Here is a 16,333-nt window from a genome sequence, read left to right on the forward strand (position 1 = left end):
CTGTGCTTGCTGATTTCCTCACGTGCAGAATCAGTCCCTCCCTCCTTCCTTCCCACTATCAGGCTGTACAAGTAATACATGTACACTAGTCACCCTCGGAAAACACAGAAAAGTATAAAGAGAAAATTTTTTTGAATGCCCATAGTATCATCTCGTTAACCATCATTCAGATCTTGCCATATTTCCTCACAGGGCTTTTTGAGTGCAAATAAATGCTTTATTTACTCATTTTAAAATAGACAATGCATTGCTTAGGTTCAAAATTTAGAGTGCACAAATTTATACTTGCTGAAAACTTTCCCTCCCACCTCCTTCCAACCACCCAGTTCCTCTCCGAGGAGGCAACAATGTTACCAGTTCCTTGTGTTCCTTCCAGAAATGTTATATGTTTTTAAATTTAAAAAATTATTTATTTATTAAATTGACTGGGGTGATATTGGTCAACATGAACATAGGTTGCAGGTGTGGGTTAGGTTTTATGGTTTTAAAAGCAAATATATACTTAAAAACACATACGTTCATTTTTTCCTTCCTTCTTATTCCACATAAATAGTAGCATACTCTTCACCCTATTTTGTGCTTTGCTTTATCCACTTAGCCTTTCATACATATCAGCACTTTCTGTGTGTTTCTACAGCTACACAGAATTCCATGTATGGACATTCATTATTCAACCACTCCCTGGTAATAGATGTTCAGGCTGTTTCTGGCACTATTATAAACGTTACTGTGATGAATGAGCTTACACGTACATCTTTTCATCTGCGTATAAGTGTGCCTGGCAGATAGATTCCTAGAAAAGAATTGCTGAGTCAAAAACCTAGAAAATTTTCAAGTACTCCCTTTTCCAAGGTCAAATTTGCCTCAAAAAATATAAATTCTAAGGATTTCACAAGATGATGCACATCTGAAGTATTTAGCACAGCCTGGCACGGGATGAACTCTCCATAAAGGGTAATATGATCATAGCCATTTAGGGCTATTGGTACAGAAAACTTATCGGAAATGAAATTAACTGCATTCCCCAGAAGAGTTTTCCACAACACTGAATCAAAGTTTCATTAACTGAATATTTAAAAATATTATAGAAGTTGCTATTAAAATATCACTAAATGATTATGATTATTTTTGTGAATTCCAGGATCGAAAATAGACACGTCCCAATTCACCTTCTTTGTAAATCCAGATGTTCAGATCAGTTTCTTTTTCAAGTGGGAGCCACACCCACCCAACTGAACGCTGGTTTCTCGGTTCCTTAAAAGGTCTGACACCCCCATTTGTCTTCCTTCTACACATGCCAAGGAGAATGGATTTGGAAAAGTGCAGTGCACCTGCCGCCAGGCACACGGTCAACTCCGTGGACCCCACGCCTACCTCCTGACGTTTGATTTCTTTGGATGTAAGCATCTGATTGACGCACACGTCGAAGGTCTCACTCCACAGCTTGCTGTCTCGCCGTTTGGTGCTCGAGGGGGCGGCATTTCTGGACCAGGGCCGGGGGGTGAGGATGTCAGGACGGCTCTCGCTGCGGAAGCTAATGGAACGCTGAACAATAAGAAAAACAAACCGTCACGAGGGCCGCAGGGCTGGGTGGATCACTCGAGCAGCTTCCTGCCCCTGACAGAACATAAATCAGACATCTGCAAGAAAGAGAGGACAATGCCAGAGGCCTTTTGGGAAGGAGGGCATTGTCTTGAGCCTACGTGCTAAGGAAAATTGGGCAAGGGGCCACTTTCCCGCCATGTGCTGGGAGTACCCACGATCTGGATAAACACAAGAACATGCACAAAGGCAGCTCTCAGACAAGCGATGGGTCTACTTTTTTCCATTAAACATTTCCACTCTTCCAAAGAACAACAATGAACAGTAGTCGATGTCCTTAAAGAATTCTACTCCTACTCTCCTCCTCCTTCTAGGAACAGAAGCCCACTCTCCTTGCTATTCTACTCACTCACTTTGGTTGGGCTCCCCCAGACCTGGCCAATCAGAGTATTCCACGCTGGTTCTGGAAGGGGCATGTGATTTCCTGAAATTTCATGAATCATGGGAGGAAGAGTGAAGGACTCTTTATTCTTTTGGGATGGTGAGCTCCAAGAGTTAACATAAGCAGAAGTTTTTTGCAGCTACTCTCCCTGGTCACAGAGAAGAGTCGGTTGATATAGGAAAGAATAAAGGATGGAGAGAGACACCAATGGAGGGAGGGGGGGAGGGAACACGTTTTACCCACATGGTTAGAGTCCCCGGATCCCACTGTGCTTGAAGCCAGGAAGAGCCACTCTTAGACTAAGGGGCTAATACATTCTCCTTTCTGTTTGTATTCATCTCAGTTAAGGTTCTGTCAACTTAAAAGTACCAACTAATACACATACTAAACATCAAGCAAATGATGCCTGTCCCCGAGTTATTTTCCAAAGAGGTCCCAGTAGATTTTGGGGTGGTCTAAGCACCCAAAGTGCACCCTTAGGACTGAAACATGCTACCACAGTGTTTTCTCTTGACAAATACAAATGATCACGAAGAAAGCTATGTGCATCATATTCAGCCTTCAGCCTAGAAGATTTCAACACACTTATTAGAAAGTTTGCTAAAGTAATGAGGTGTTGCTGTGTTCAAAAACCACATTGTTGCCTGGCCAGTGTGGCTCAGTGGTTGAGTATTGATCTATGAACCAGGAGGTGGTCACGGTTTGATTCCTGGTCAGGGCACATGCCTGGATTGCAGGTTTGATCCCCAGTAGGGGGTGTGAAGAAGTAGCCGATCAATAATTCTCTCATCATTGATGTTTCTCTCTCTTTCTCTCTCCCCCTCTCACCTTCCTCTCAGAAATCAATAAAAGAAATATTAAAAAACAAAACAACCCACATTCTTACTTAGCAAGTGCTCCCTGCCATGGCTGTGGCCACATATCTATGGCCTTCAGTGTAAATTTCCAACTCTTCAGTGTGGTACAGAATGCCTCTTATAATCGGACCAGAGCATGCATGTATATAGTATCACTTCCTGCAACTCACCCATTCTCTAGCCCTACTATGGTATCTCTAGCACTATTAGATTATCTGCCATTCCCTAAATGCATCATGCCTTGCCATCTTCTGTGCTTCTTTCAAGAAGTCTTCTCTTCCTAGAAAGCTTTTCTGTCATTTCTTACCTAGTCCATTCCTGACTGTCTTCAGGATATAACTCAAACACCTCCGCTAGGAAGGTTTTACCAATGTCCTCCCATGCTCTCCTAAAGCAATTTGGACATATTGCTGATACAGTAACAATCACATTTTATTACACTTAGTGGTCACCTGCTCTGAATTATAAATTTATGGAGGGCAAGAATTGATTTTATATGTGACATATGTGTCATCCTCACTAAGACATTATGAGGTAGCTTCCAAATATTTTGAGATTCAACAAAATTTACAAAAGAAAATTTTAAGACAACTGTTCACATGAGAACATTGCTAAATAAGGTATAACTCATCTGCTTAATGGAATATTATGTAGTCATTAAGACAATTCTGAGCTAATTTAACAGACAACTTTAACAGCTGAAAATTCCCTTCTATGCAAAAAGATTAAATCAGTATATGAGCCCGCTTGGCATGGTTGAGTGTTGACCTAGGAACCAAGAGGTCACAGTTCAATTCATGGTCAGGGCACATGCCTGGGTTGTGGGCTTGATCCCCAGTGTGGGGTGTGTAGGAGGCAGCCGATCAATGATTCTCTCTCATCATTGATATTTCTATCTCTCTCCCTTCATCTCTGAAATCAATAAAAGATTAAAAAAAATCATTATATGAACAGTTTATGATCATGAAAAAAATGCACATGAGCAAAGATATAAACGGGATGCCACAAAACTCTATTTTTTTTTTACCTGACTACATTATAGGTAATTTTTAACCTAGTTTACAAATTTTTGTAATTCAAGAAAAATGAATAAGTGAAAAATGTAAAAAGAAATTTCCAAGGGGCCTCAGGGTGTTACCAGCAGGAAGCCAGTTCTGTCTGCAAGTAGCAACACAGCTCCTTAGGCTGACATGGCATCCCTGAGCTGCTGGGCTCATTAACGAGCTGGAGCTCAGGATCGCTGGGCCAGCCCCGGGCTGGTCAAGAAAGCACTTGCTCCAAATACACAGTTCACTAATGGTATCTCATGAATCCTTGTGATCTCCTGCAAACAGGCCCTTCTGAAAGAGGGAGCAGACTAATGCTGCAGATCCCCAGCACGCAGAATCAATTAGCCACAGGCACGGAAAGGTCAAAACAAGCAAAGTGAGTCATCAAATAACCCACTCATCTCAGTTAGTGGTTCTGATCCCAGCCTGGGGGAAAGGGCAGAGAGAGGAACACACAAAAAAGCAGATTCAAATGAAAGACATTTTCCACTTTCTCTTGAGAGAATCAACGGCCCACCTGTTAGTGCCTGACCAACTTCAAAATCCCCCTCCCCACCCACAGTTTGAAAGTAATTTATGCTAACTTTAAATTTTCATACGTTACAAAAGTATATAAAATTAAGTACGTGGGGGGGGGGCGGTGAGGGCATGCGCTGGGGGGTGAGAGTGGGTGGGGAGAAGTCAATGGGGGGAAAAGGAGACATATGTAAAACTTTCAACAATAAAGAATTTTTTAAAAAGTGTAAAAAAAAAATTAAGTACAAATCCTCTCATTTTTCCAAGTCCATTTAGTAGAAGTGAATGCTATTAAGTTTGTTCTAGATCTTGTCAAACCTTTTCTTCACATTTGCTAACATTCACAGAAAACAAAGTTTTATCTTTTCATTTAACAATGTCTTTCTGTGTTAGTATAAAAGACTGACTTTTTAAAAAATAATTTATCGTCCTAGCCAGTGGTTCAGTGGTTAGTGTTGGCCCTTGCACTGAAGGGTCTCAGGTTCGATTACTGGTCATACCTGGGTTGCAGGTTCAATCCCCAGCCCTTGCCGGGGCTTGTGCAAAAGGCAACCAATTAATGTGTGTCTCACACTGATGTTTCTCCCCTGCCCCCACTTCCTCCCTTCCACTCTCTAAAAATCAGTGGAAAAATATCCTTGGGTGAGGATTACCAAAAATTATAATAATAATAATTTATTTAGGTGAAACTTCACACAACATAAAATGAACAATATTTTAAGTGAACCATTCAGTGGCCTTTAGTATATTCATAATGTTGTGCAACCGTCTTTATCTAGTTCCAAAACATTCCATCACCCAAAGTCACTCATTCTTTGTTTTTTCTTTAATCCTCACCTGAGATTTGAGAGAGAGAGGAAGGTAGGAAAGGAGAGAGAGAGAGAGAAAATGTGAGAGAGAGAGAAAATGTGAGAGAAACATCAATTGGTTGCCTCCTGGACGCACCCCAACCAGGAATGGAACCTGCAGGCTAGGTCTGTGCCCCAACCAGGACTGATCCTGCAGCCTTTCTGTTGTACAGGACAATGCTCCAATCAACTGAGCCACCTGGCCGGCGCTCACTCTTTTTTAATGGCTGCCGAGTTAGTATCCCATATCTGGGTGGACCACATGGACTCAAACAAACTCCAACTGATGGACATTTAGGTCCTTTCCCGTGTCTGGCTATTACAGAAAGTGCCTCAGTGAACATCCCTTCCATATCTGTGCTGGTATTCCTGTAAGGCAGATTGCTTAAGTAGAAGTCCTTGTTTAAGAAAATCAACATTTTAACATTTGCTCTGTACTGCCAAGTTGACCTCCAAACAGTCTGTCCCAGAAAGGCACACGACATGACAGTATACTTTTTCCAGACTCTCATCAACAGGACATTATGATCAACCTAACAGGAACAACAACTATACCTCCTTAATTTCCGGTTCATGTTTTGAATGTCAGATTGGGCATATTTTTATGTATTTATTGAAAACCTTCCTAGAGAGTTGGAGATTTTCTTCTGTTGCGGTTTGAAGAAAAAAAGAGATGTGAGCCATCCCAGGTGAGCTCTGCTGCTAAGAATTCCTCGTTTTGTGTTTCCTTGGTGACTGCTGGGCTCGGGTACGAAGGGGAAGGGACGGCATGATGTTCACCATGTATGTCACACAGGAGCCGTTATGTGCTTCCCACGCTTAGCACTTCTGGTGAGTTCTCTCCGATCCTCACAACCGCCCTGCAAGGTGGGCATTTATTCCCATTTTATGATAAGGAAACCGAGGCTCAGAGAGGGTGCCTAATGAATGAATGGCATGCGGTATGTGCTGGGCACTGAGGGGAGCTGTAGAGCCCTGCTATACCCCGAGGTAAGGAGTCCTACCCCTGTTTTGCACATGGGGAAACGTGAGGTTCAGAGAGGGTGACACTTGGCTCACGGTCACACAGCTGATGAACAGTGCCCCAGAATTTAAACCCCAGTCAATGGTGAACTCAGAATGACACCTAGGTCTGGTCTATTTCAGTCCAACCTCTCCTCCCCCCAATTTTTAACCAATATCCTGCTCTGCTTCCTCTAGGAGAGTGGTTCTCAACCCTCTGGCCATTTAAATACAGTTCCTCATGTTGTGACCCCCAACCATAAAATTATTTTTGTTGCTACTTCATAACTGTAATGTTGCTACTGTTATGAACCGTAATGTAAATATCTGATATGCAGGATGGTCTTAGGCGACCCCTGTGAAAGGGTCGTTCGACCGCCAAAGGGGTCTTGACCCACAGGTTGCGAACCGCTGCTCTAGGGTAAGACTCAAGTGTGGTGGGGTGCATGCACCCAAACAGAGGAGTTTCAGGCTACTTCTGAAATGTCCACTAACATTTTGGACCAGAAAATTCTTTCTGGTGAGGGGCTGTCCTGTGTATTACAGGATGTTCTGCAGTACCCTTACCGCTCATCGCTAGATGCCAGTAGTGCCCCGCCCCTGTTATGACAACCTACACATCGCTACACATTGCTGGCTGTCCCTGGGGTGAGAAACAGTGGTCTATGGTGGCCAGCAGGGGCTCGCTTCGGAAAGAGGGACCCAGCCTTGGGAGGAACTGCATACAAAACAGAAACACATGCATAGATCCCCCGCCTGGCATAGAGGTGAGGTTCTGGGCCTGGAATGAAAAACGTTCCAGGACAAGCAAGAGTTTCCATGAGGGAATGCTGCCTAGCACATGAGTCAAAAACCCGAAGCTCGTAACTCCTAGCAGCTACAATAACAACAGCCATAACAGGCAGAGATAATGCAGACTGAGGAAATGGGTGCTGGTGTTTGTGCTGAGCTGGTATGTGGAAAAGATGCTGCAGGTGCACAGGGGGCTGTCTGTCTGGTGGGGGCATGTGTCAGAGGAAATGTAAGGCCCGCAGGTGAGGCGCGATGGAACAGATTTGGTTTGTTAATGCTGCCTGTTCCGCAGGGTGCTCCCTCACCTTTTCCAAAAAACAGAAGGTCTCTCCAGCCAAAGATAACACGCTCCAAAAAAAGAGCTCCAGCCAGGAACTTCTTTATGCCTCCATTGCTATTTTGCAACAGACAGTTTATTATCAAATGGGCTGGAAGCTAGGGGCTATATGAGGAAAACACATTTCTATGTTGCTATGACAATGGGTTAAGCCAAAATGTTCAGCGGCTATGGCTGGGACCAGAAAACGTTCTCCAGCAGCCCAGTGGAGGAGTGTCTCATGTAAGGCTTGGTGAGAACGTTTAACTTAAACCGACAAATGACACCTTCCCGCTGTGTGGCCTCCAGCACATCTGACCCTCATGCTGATCCTGGGAGAGGCACCGGGCAGGCTCTTGTGTTTTGCTCCCTTTTAATAGATGAGAAATCCAAGTACCAGAGGATTGAAGGGACTGGCACAAGGCAGGTGCTGGAATAGGATCTGAGCCCAGTCTTGTGGCTACACAACGCGGATTTAGGTAAAGAACACAGGCTTTGAGGTCAAACAGTCATGGCTTCAAGTCCACTCGGAAGCCGAGGGACCTTGGGAAAGCTAACCCCTTTGGGTCTCGGTTTCCTTTTATGTGGAAGGGTTGTGGTCAGAGTATCTCACAAAGTTGTAGTGAGGATTAGATAAGAAAAAGTATGTCAAGGGCTTAGGCAAGTGCTGGCTCATGGTCAGTAGGAAATGGATGTTACCTATCATTGTTACTACACCACCATCTGCACTGCCACCATCAGTGTTTATTCATACGTTTTCATTCATTAGCAAACAGCAGGCATCTCTGAACTACTGGGACCAAATAGCACCCTGAGGGCCATCATTAGGATAATTTACAGGAGGAGAAAACTCCTCGGCAGCAGCGCAGCGTTGTTGAAATAGCCTAACGTGACCAACAACAGGGATGAAATAAATTACAGTGTAACTATAAAATGGAACATTATACAGTTGCTAAAAACATTCTTTTTGAGAAAAACTTGATAATGGGAAGGTCTCACATGCAGAATTAAGTAAGAGAAGGGAGATCCCTATTTAAACACAAAATGTTAATAGGTGTCACCCTGGATGGTAGAAACTATGGATGATTTTCATATCCAACTTCATACTTCTCTACATTTATTTTCCAGAATGAAGAGGTATTAACTAAGAAAAAACAAAACCAGCAGGACCGTGAACACTGAGTTCAGTGATGCTGCATACATAAAACCACATAAAAAGAATCTGGTTCAGACTGATGCACATTAAAAACATAGTAAAAAGAGAAGAAACCATTGGCAGCAAAATCTCAGGCATCTCTTGTAGCAATATGTTTATGGATACATCTCCTAGGGCAATGGAAACTAAGGAGAAAATAAACAAACGGGACTAGATCAAAAGAAAAAGCTCCTGCACAGCAAAAGAAACCATCAACAAAATAACAAGAGAGCCCACTGCATGGGAGAATATATTTGCCAGTGATATATCTGACAAGGGGTTAACCTCCAAAATTTATAGGAAACTCATACAACTTAACAAAAGGAAGATAAATAATTCAATTAGAAATTGACAAAGGACCTAAATAGACAGTTTTCTAAGGTGGACATACAGAAGGCCAAAAGGCATATGAGAAAATGCTCAAAGTCACTAATCATCCGAGAGATGCAAATCAAAATGACAATGAGGTACCACCCTCACACCTGTCAGAATGGCTACCATCAACAAATCAACAAATGACAAGTGCTGGCGAGAATGTGGAGAAAAGGAACCCTAGTACACTGCTGGTGGGAATGCAGACTGGTGCAGCCACTGTGGAGAACAGTATGGAGTTTCCTCAAAAAATTAAAAATGGAACTCCCATTTGACCCAGTGATCCCACTTCTAGGAATATATCCCAAGAAACCAGAAACACCAGTCAGAAAGGATATATGCAACCATATGTTCATAGCAGCACAATTTACAATAGCCAAGATTTGGAAACAGCCTAAATGCCCATCAGCAGATGAGTGGGTTAGAAAACTGTGGTACATCTACACAATGAAATACCGCCTGCTGTAAAAAGAAGGAACTCCTACCATTTGCAACATCATGGATGGACCTGGAGAGCATTATGCTAAGCAAATTACGTCAGTCAGAGAAAGATAAATATCACATAATCTCACTCATTTATGGAATATAATGAACAACATAAACTGATGAACAAAAACAGATCCAGAGACAGAAAAGCATCAATCAGACCGTCAAACATCAGAGGGAAGGTAGGGGAGTGTGGGGATAAGGGGGAAAGATCAACCAAAGGACTGTATGCATGCATATAAGCCTAACCAATGGACACAGACACTAGGGGGGGTGAGGGCATGAGCGGGGGGGGGGGGGGGGGGGAAGGTAAGGAGGGGATAAGGACACATATGTAATCCCTTAATCAATAAAAAAAATAAAAAAAAAAAAGAAAAAGCTGTGGAACATTTATACAATGGAATACTATGCAGCTATAGAAAAGAAAGAACTCTTACCATCTGCAACGGCACTGATGGCCCTAGAGAGCATTATGCTAAGTGAAATAAGCCAGTCAGAAAACAATAAGTATCACGTGCTCTCACTCATATGTGGAATCTAATGAACAACATAAATTGATGAACAAAAATAGACCCAGAGACATAGAAACATCAAACAGACTGTCAAGCCTCAGAGGGAAGGAAGGGGAGGGGGGTGGGAATAGACCAACCAATGAACTCATATGTGTATATGCGTAACCCATAGACACAGACAATAGGGTGGTGAAGGCCGGGGCGGGGGGTGGTCAAAGGGGGAAAAAGGGAACAAATGTAACACTTTCATAATAAAAATGACAAAACAATAATGAATAAATAATCTGATGTACAGAATGAACTGGTGATTATAATAGAATCAGGGACATAGAAAGGGAATGGACTGACTATTCTTGGGGGGAAAAGGGGTGTGGGAGATGCGGGAAGTGACTGGACAAAAATCATGCACCTATGGATGAACACAGTGGGTGGGGAGTGAGGGTGGAGGGTGGGGTGGGAGCTGGAAGGAGGGGAGTTATGGGGGGAAAAAAGAGGAACAAATGTAATAATCTGAACAATAAAGATTTAAAAAAAAAAACAAAAAAAAAAAAACATGGTAAAAAGGCAAACCCCATAGACCCAGTGCAAGGAAAAAGCTTTCTGTAGCTGCGAGAGATTCTGAGTAGATGAATGAAAAGCTGAAGAAAATATCTGACTCAAGTGTGGGGCCAATATTGTACAATTTGCTTAATGTAAGCCAAAAGTTAGGAAGCCTTCCAGAGACTTGGGGTGGCAGCCCAACCTCTTCACTGGGCACCATAAAAAGGCTTCAGTACAATAAATATTCGTGATAAAATATTCCACGAGCCTAAATGGCAATGATGACCCTCCCCGCCACACAGGGAAACAGAGAGGGAGGGTCAGCAGTGAAGTGGGGTGACCCCGACGGACAATCTGGCCGTTATGTTGAATCCTGGCAAACTGCAGGCTTCATTATGACCAAACTGACTTTCTGCAAAGGCCTACCGCAGGAGGGGCACTGCGAGAACGGTGCGGAACCCCAGCTCCCGCACTTCCTGGCCATGTGACGTCGGGCACACTGTTCAGCCTGCAGGTTCCTCCCCTATTAAGTCGTGAGGAAGCCTACCTTGCATCATGATGGAGGAGAGGAAATGAAGCGATGAATGTAAAGTACTTTACATGGAAGCTGGCTCATTGTAAATACTCCACTCACGGAGTTGTTACCACTAAGTAAAAATTGACAAGTTTTCAATTATAATAGTCAATTATTACAATGGTTTAACTACTACTGTAGGAGAAGTAAAGATTGGCAGAAGGTCAGGAGTTCTCCTTGACATGGAATACAGGTCACCTCTCAGCTATGCCCTTACCTTCCAGAGGGAAAGGCAGTATGGTTTCTGGTTGCCTCCTCCAAAACACACACACACACACACACACACACACACACACACACACACACACGCTTGTTTCTGTATTTGCCAAATAACTTAGGACCAAGGACTTTTGTCACTTATGGAAAGTGTGTGACCTTGGACCAGGGGACTAAGTGTGAGGTCCGTGGAGAAGAAAATCATGGTTTCCAGCTCATGGAAAGTAAGCAAATATGCTTGGGTTCTCCTGCTACTTATTTCCCAAAGCGAGATGCCATCAGTCTCCTCTCAGTCCCTCCTCCGATCTGAAATGCCCTTTCTCCCCTCCATCCTCATCACCTCTGAGCCCTTCCAGGCCCAACACAACCCCCGCCACCCACCCTTCCTTCAACCCCTGTCCCAGGCCACGACTAAGCGTCCTCTCTTTCATATGCTCATCATATAAGATTTTCAGATCTTAAATATTTTTATCTGGTTGCAAAGGTAACATATTATTACAGGGTGGGGTAAAGATTTGTGATCAGGATGCCTAAAGCAGTTTATAATGGTGGAAAATGAAAACAACTAAAATATCCAATTACAAAAGAATGATTAAATAAACTGGTATATCTTTTTAATGAAACAGTGTATATATCCAGGAAGAATCGGATTTGTGAAAAATATTTAAAAAAATGAGTATGTATTCTCATACTATAAGGTTATCGTTTACTGTTAAGACAAAAGCAAGTTAAAAATAGTGCTTATAATATGATTATGGTTTTGTTTAAAAAAAAATACGCATGCAAGTGTATAGTAAAAGAAAAGACTGCCTGAGTATATGCCAACATGTTAATAGAAGTTTTGTGGTGATGGGAGATGGGATTACAAGGGACTTTTATTCCCTTTTCTGTGGTTCTCTGTATTTTTCTATTTTTTAAAATGATGTTATGTAACCGGAAAAGAAAGCACAATAGAAGGTAGGTACTTAAAGAAAAAAAGAACAAGTGCCTTCAAAAATCATTCTCCATATAGAGTTATATAATAATGTAAAAATATTCACAGCCTAAATATCCATTAATAGGAGACTGGTTATAAAAATTAAATCACATCTACACACTGGAATAATATATGCACAGTCCATTAAATTACAATCATATTTCCAAGAATAACTGTGATATAATATTTCCCTTAAGCCATAACAAAATTCTCATCCAGCTAAATTACAAAGGGAAAATAAGAATGAAAGAGATAAAACACACCAGGAAAAATACCAAAAAAAAAAAAAAAAATATTAAAAAACCACAAAGCATTAAAAGAAATAAACAGGATTATTTAACTTTAATAAAAGGTATAATTCCCCCAAGAGGCTGTAACAATGATAAAGAGGAACCTTTAAGTACCCAACTGTATAGCTTGGAAATATGTGAGGCCAAGACCAATAGAGATACACAAAAAACCAATCACCCACAGCCTTTGTGGGAGGCCTCATCCAAAAGTGAACAGATCACACAAAGATAAGGCTGGATAGATTGGGAGTAGCCCCAAATTAGTCTCAGAGTGTGTAGTTTATGTAGTTATACCTGGAATGAAATTGAAAGGGAATTATTAAAAACTTAACAGGGGTTATTTTAGAGTGAGAGGCTACATGTGTTCTTTTCTCTCCCTCCTTTTCTGTATTTTTCCATAATGAACATACACTTTTATAATGGAAAAAAAAGGAAGTTCACGTTCAAAGAGGAGGCAGGGCCCAATCACACTGTAATGAACACGGCATTCCACAGCCACGCTGGCCTCAAATGAGTCCGCCAGGCGTGCACAGCTGTGACGGGAGGTGACTGGCCAAGGGGCGGAAGGCGAGCTCGCCTTCCTCACTCCGCAGGGGTGCATGCAGGTCCCTCTTGGAGCTGGGCCGGATTTTCCTCCGGGCTGGCCAGCGGAGGATTTATGGGCCCAGAGGGATCCAGACATCTGTGCTCCATCTACCAGCAGTGCTAGCCTTCCTGGTCAGCAGCAGACGGAGCGCCATGCAGTCGGCTGTCCCTCTCTGATTTCCACAAATGCCGCCTTTGTGCTGAGGCCCGAGCCCCAGTCCATGTGGGGCACAAGGGAGGCAGGAGAGAACAAGGCGTGCAGTGTCTTGCTGAGCTGCTGTAAGCACCACTCCACTGGTGATTGGGGTTTAACCTTTTCGGAAGAGGCTGCCAGCCCCACACTCTCCTGATATCCTCCCGAGGAGCCAGAGGAAGGACTGCTAAGTGCTCCATTATTGATTAAAGCATCGTGTTTGGGTATTTGGGCCTCACTCATCCCTTCTCCTATAATGAAAGGAACCCAACATGAGAGACACAACTGGACATCCAAAGGGATATATATAGCTCTAAGGTGCCAGGAACCAGCGGCGAGGGGTACTGTAGCAGAGAATCAGGCTGTTAAATCATAGCCTTTAATTGCTTTTGGAAGGAGAAAAGGTATAAATATATACACACATGGGTAAGAAATGAATGCTGAGAGGCAGCCCCTACACTCCTTGTTCTCTGTTCCTCTCCTTTTAGAATGGGCATCAAGGCCACAGTAGGCAAAATGAGGAAGGATATGAGGTTGGGCCACTGAGTGCCCCCTTTGGGACTTCCCCGTCCCCCTCCTCCTCCCTGCTCCTCAGGCTACATCAGCATCCTTTCCCATTCTAGCTGGTGCGGGAAGCAATGATGACATGAGGTTATTGAGATGCTAGGAGTGGAAATAATTTTGCAGAACTTGCACTGCATGCACCAAGGTGACTGCTGGAAATATCTGGTTGTGCTTCACAGACCCCCCTGCAAACATGGCTGTCTAACTCTGCATACAACCACAGGAGCCTATTTCCATTTGCTGACCCCTCAAGGACACACTCACAGCATAAGCACATTGCTCAAGTTCTCTCTGTGTCTATGTGCATGACTATTATGCATAACTCTGCTGGGTTGTTTCTGTCTATAAATGAAGCCTGGAGGTAGCTATTCACCAGGATATTTTAAAAAAGTAAATAAAAATGATTTTGCTACAAAAAATATTTGAGGTTTTAGAAACTAATCTCCACATGTCAGATTCCTCCCTGGGGTCTGGCTTTCTCATCCTTGCTTGGCCTCGTCTGTTGCATTTCAGACATGGCTTGATTTCTTTCTGCCCCAGTTCTCTAGGTCAATGCAAATTGTCAAGGCGATCAAATATTTCCTGCAGCGTTCCATGCGTAGGTTCTGCATAGAGCAGAAACAGGAGAAAAGAAATAAAGGTTGCCTGGGAAGTCAAAGAAAAGATTTTGAAGGTATGACAATGGGTATGACAATGGGGACATCTGCAGATTACAGCTGGCTGGCTACTCAGACACAGCTCCTTACTGCCATGTGGAAACAGAGGCCCAGCACCACCAAGCCTTCCACTTCCTCAAGAGGAGTCAGAAGGCCAGGTCCTTACATAGATTGTTTTGATTTTTAATTGTTAGCTCAAAACACTGTGCGGCCAAACAAAACACAACTTGGGGGCCAAATGTCGGCCACGAAGTTGTCAGAAAGCAACTCTATCTAGAATGTAAGCAACATGAGCTCAGGAAGTAGGGCCTGGTGCATGACGAGGGGATGAGTGAGGTCCTTCCTTGGGCAGAGGGTGGACTGTCCTAGGAGAGACAATGGGAAGAGATGCTGGCAACATGGCAGGGAGGGTTCATAATCAAGGGGGGGAAATAACTATAGAGTGAATGGACTTGAGCCACAGTCACTGGGATGGAAAGGAAAGGGTGAAATAGCAGTAGACAAGCAAAAGAATTTCCAAAAAGCAGAACTCAGCAAAAGACCAGATGTGCAGGACTAGGGCAGTGATGAATCTTCCAGAGGAAGCCTGCCATGAACTTGGCCAGAGGGCTGAGGGGCTGGTCACGGGGGAGAGAAGGTAAACACATTTTTCTCCACTAGCTTCAAAGCCCTTCATCTGCCTCCTCCAGACAACCTTCTTTTTTCCTTCTCTGTTCTCCCACAAAGGGGAACTGGGGTACCCAGAGGCCCCAGCATCAACAGAACCAGAGCCAAACCTATAGGTAATTATGTGCTGAGGTATTCATTCAGAAGACACTGTGAGCAGAGTTAACAGAGGAATGGGCCGGTCAGGGGAGAAGCACCGGAGAGGGACGGCATCTCTAGGGAAGTGGCGAGAACAGCTTGGGCTACTCGGTGTCATAGCACATTGGCTGAATGGTGTGGAAGCAACGACAGGAGGGGATGAGAGAGACTCAAATCGTTTTCAAGTCATAGATTATCAAAGCACGGGACAAGCCTTGGGTTCCAGTCCACAATTTTCCTAATGACTCACAAAGTCAAGAAAAAAATACTACAAAGAAAAGTGTTCCCGACAAGTGAGAAAAGGCAGACTCAAGTCTACTTCTCGGCTAAACAAGATGAGCCTCCTCATGGCGTGACTTTTGTGGGCGTCAGTCTACAAGAGGACGTTTATGATGATCAAATTGGGTTGGAGGCCTGGACAAATCTCAGTTTTCACTTTAAAAGATAGACTTTATCAGGAGTTTAAGAACAAGAACAACTACCACCACTTGTTAACCAAAGAATTATTACAGTAGATAATATTTACTTCCTGGCTAACTAATTAGTAAATTAGTGATTGCTAACTAAGGATCAAGGCACTAATCCAGTGATGGCGAACCTATGACACGCGTGTCAGGGGTGACACGCAAACTCATGTTTTTGGTTGATTTTTCTTTGTTAAATGGCATTTAAATATATAAAATAAATATCAAAAATATACATCTTTGTTTTACTATGGTTGCAAATATCAAAAAATTTCTATATGTGACACAGCACCAGAGTTAAGTTAGGTTTTGTTCAAAATGCTGTCAAGTTGAGCTCAAAAGGTTCGCCATCACTGCACTATACCAAGCCCTTTAAATGCACAATCTTGCCCTAGCCGGTTTGGCTCAGTGGATAGAGCTTCGGCCTACAGACTGAAGGGTCCCAGGTTCAATTCTGGTCAAGGGCATGTACCTTGGTTGCGGGCACATCCCCAGTAGGGGGTGTGCAGGAGGCGGCTGATCGATGTTTCTCTCTCATCGAT

General features: G+C 43.3%; 1 protein-coding gene across 5 annotated transcripts in view; it reads right to left on the reverse strand.

Moving 5' to 3' along the window:
* Positions 1-16,333, reverse strand: part of ARHGEF3 (Rho guanine nucleotide exchange factor 3) — a 286,954-nt gene that overhangs the window by 21,662 nt on the left and 248,959 nt on the right. For all 5 annotated transcript variants that reach the window (XM_070390809.1, XM_070390811.1, XM_070390812.1 and 2 more), the window contains one exon: positions 1,375-1,545. In XM_070390809.1, the coding sequence (XP_070246910.1) occupies positions 1,375-1,545 (171 nt within the window). The remainder of the gene's footprint in view (positions 1-1,374; positions 1,546-16,333) is intronic.

This window comes from Myotis yumanensis, unplaced genomic scaffold, assembly GCF_028538775.1.
Source record: "Myotis yumanensis isolate MYYU_CA2020_CCGP unplaced genomic scaffold, mMyoYum1.0.hap1 SCAF_14, whole genome shotgun sequence".
Classification (NCBI taxonomy): Eukaryota; Metazoa; Chordata; class Mammalia; order Chiroptera; family Vespertilionidae; genus Myotis; species Myotis yumanensis.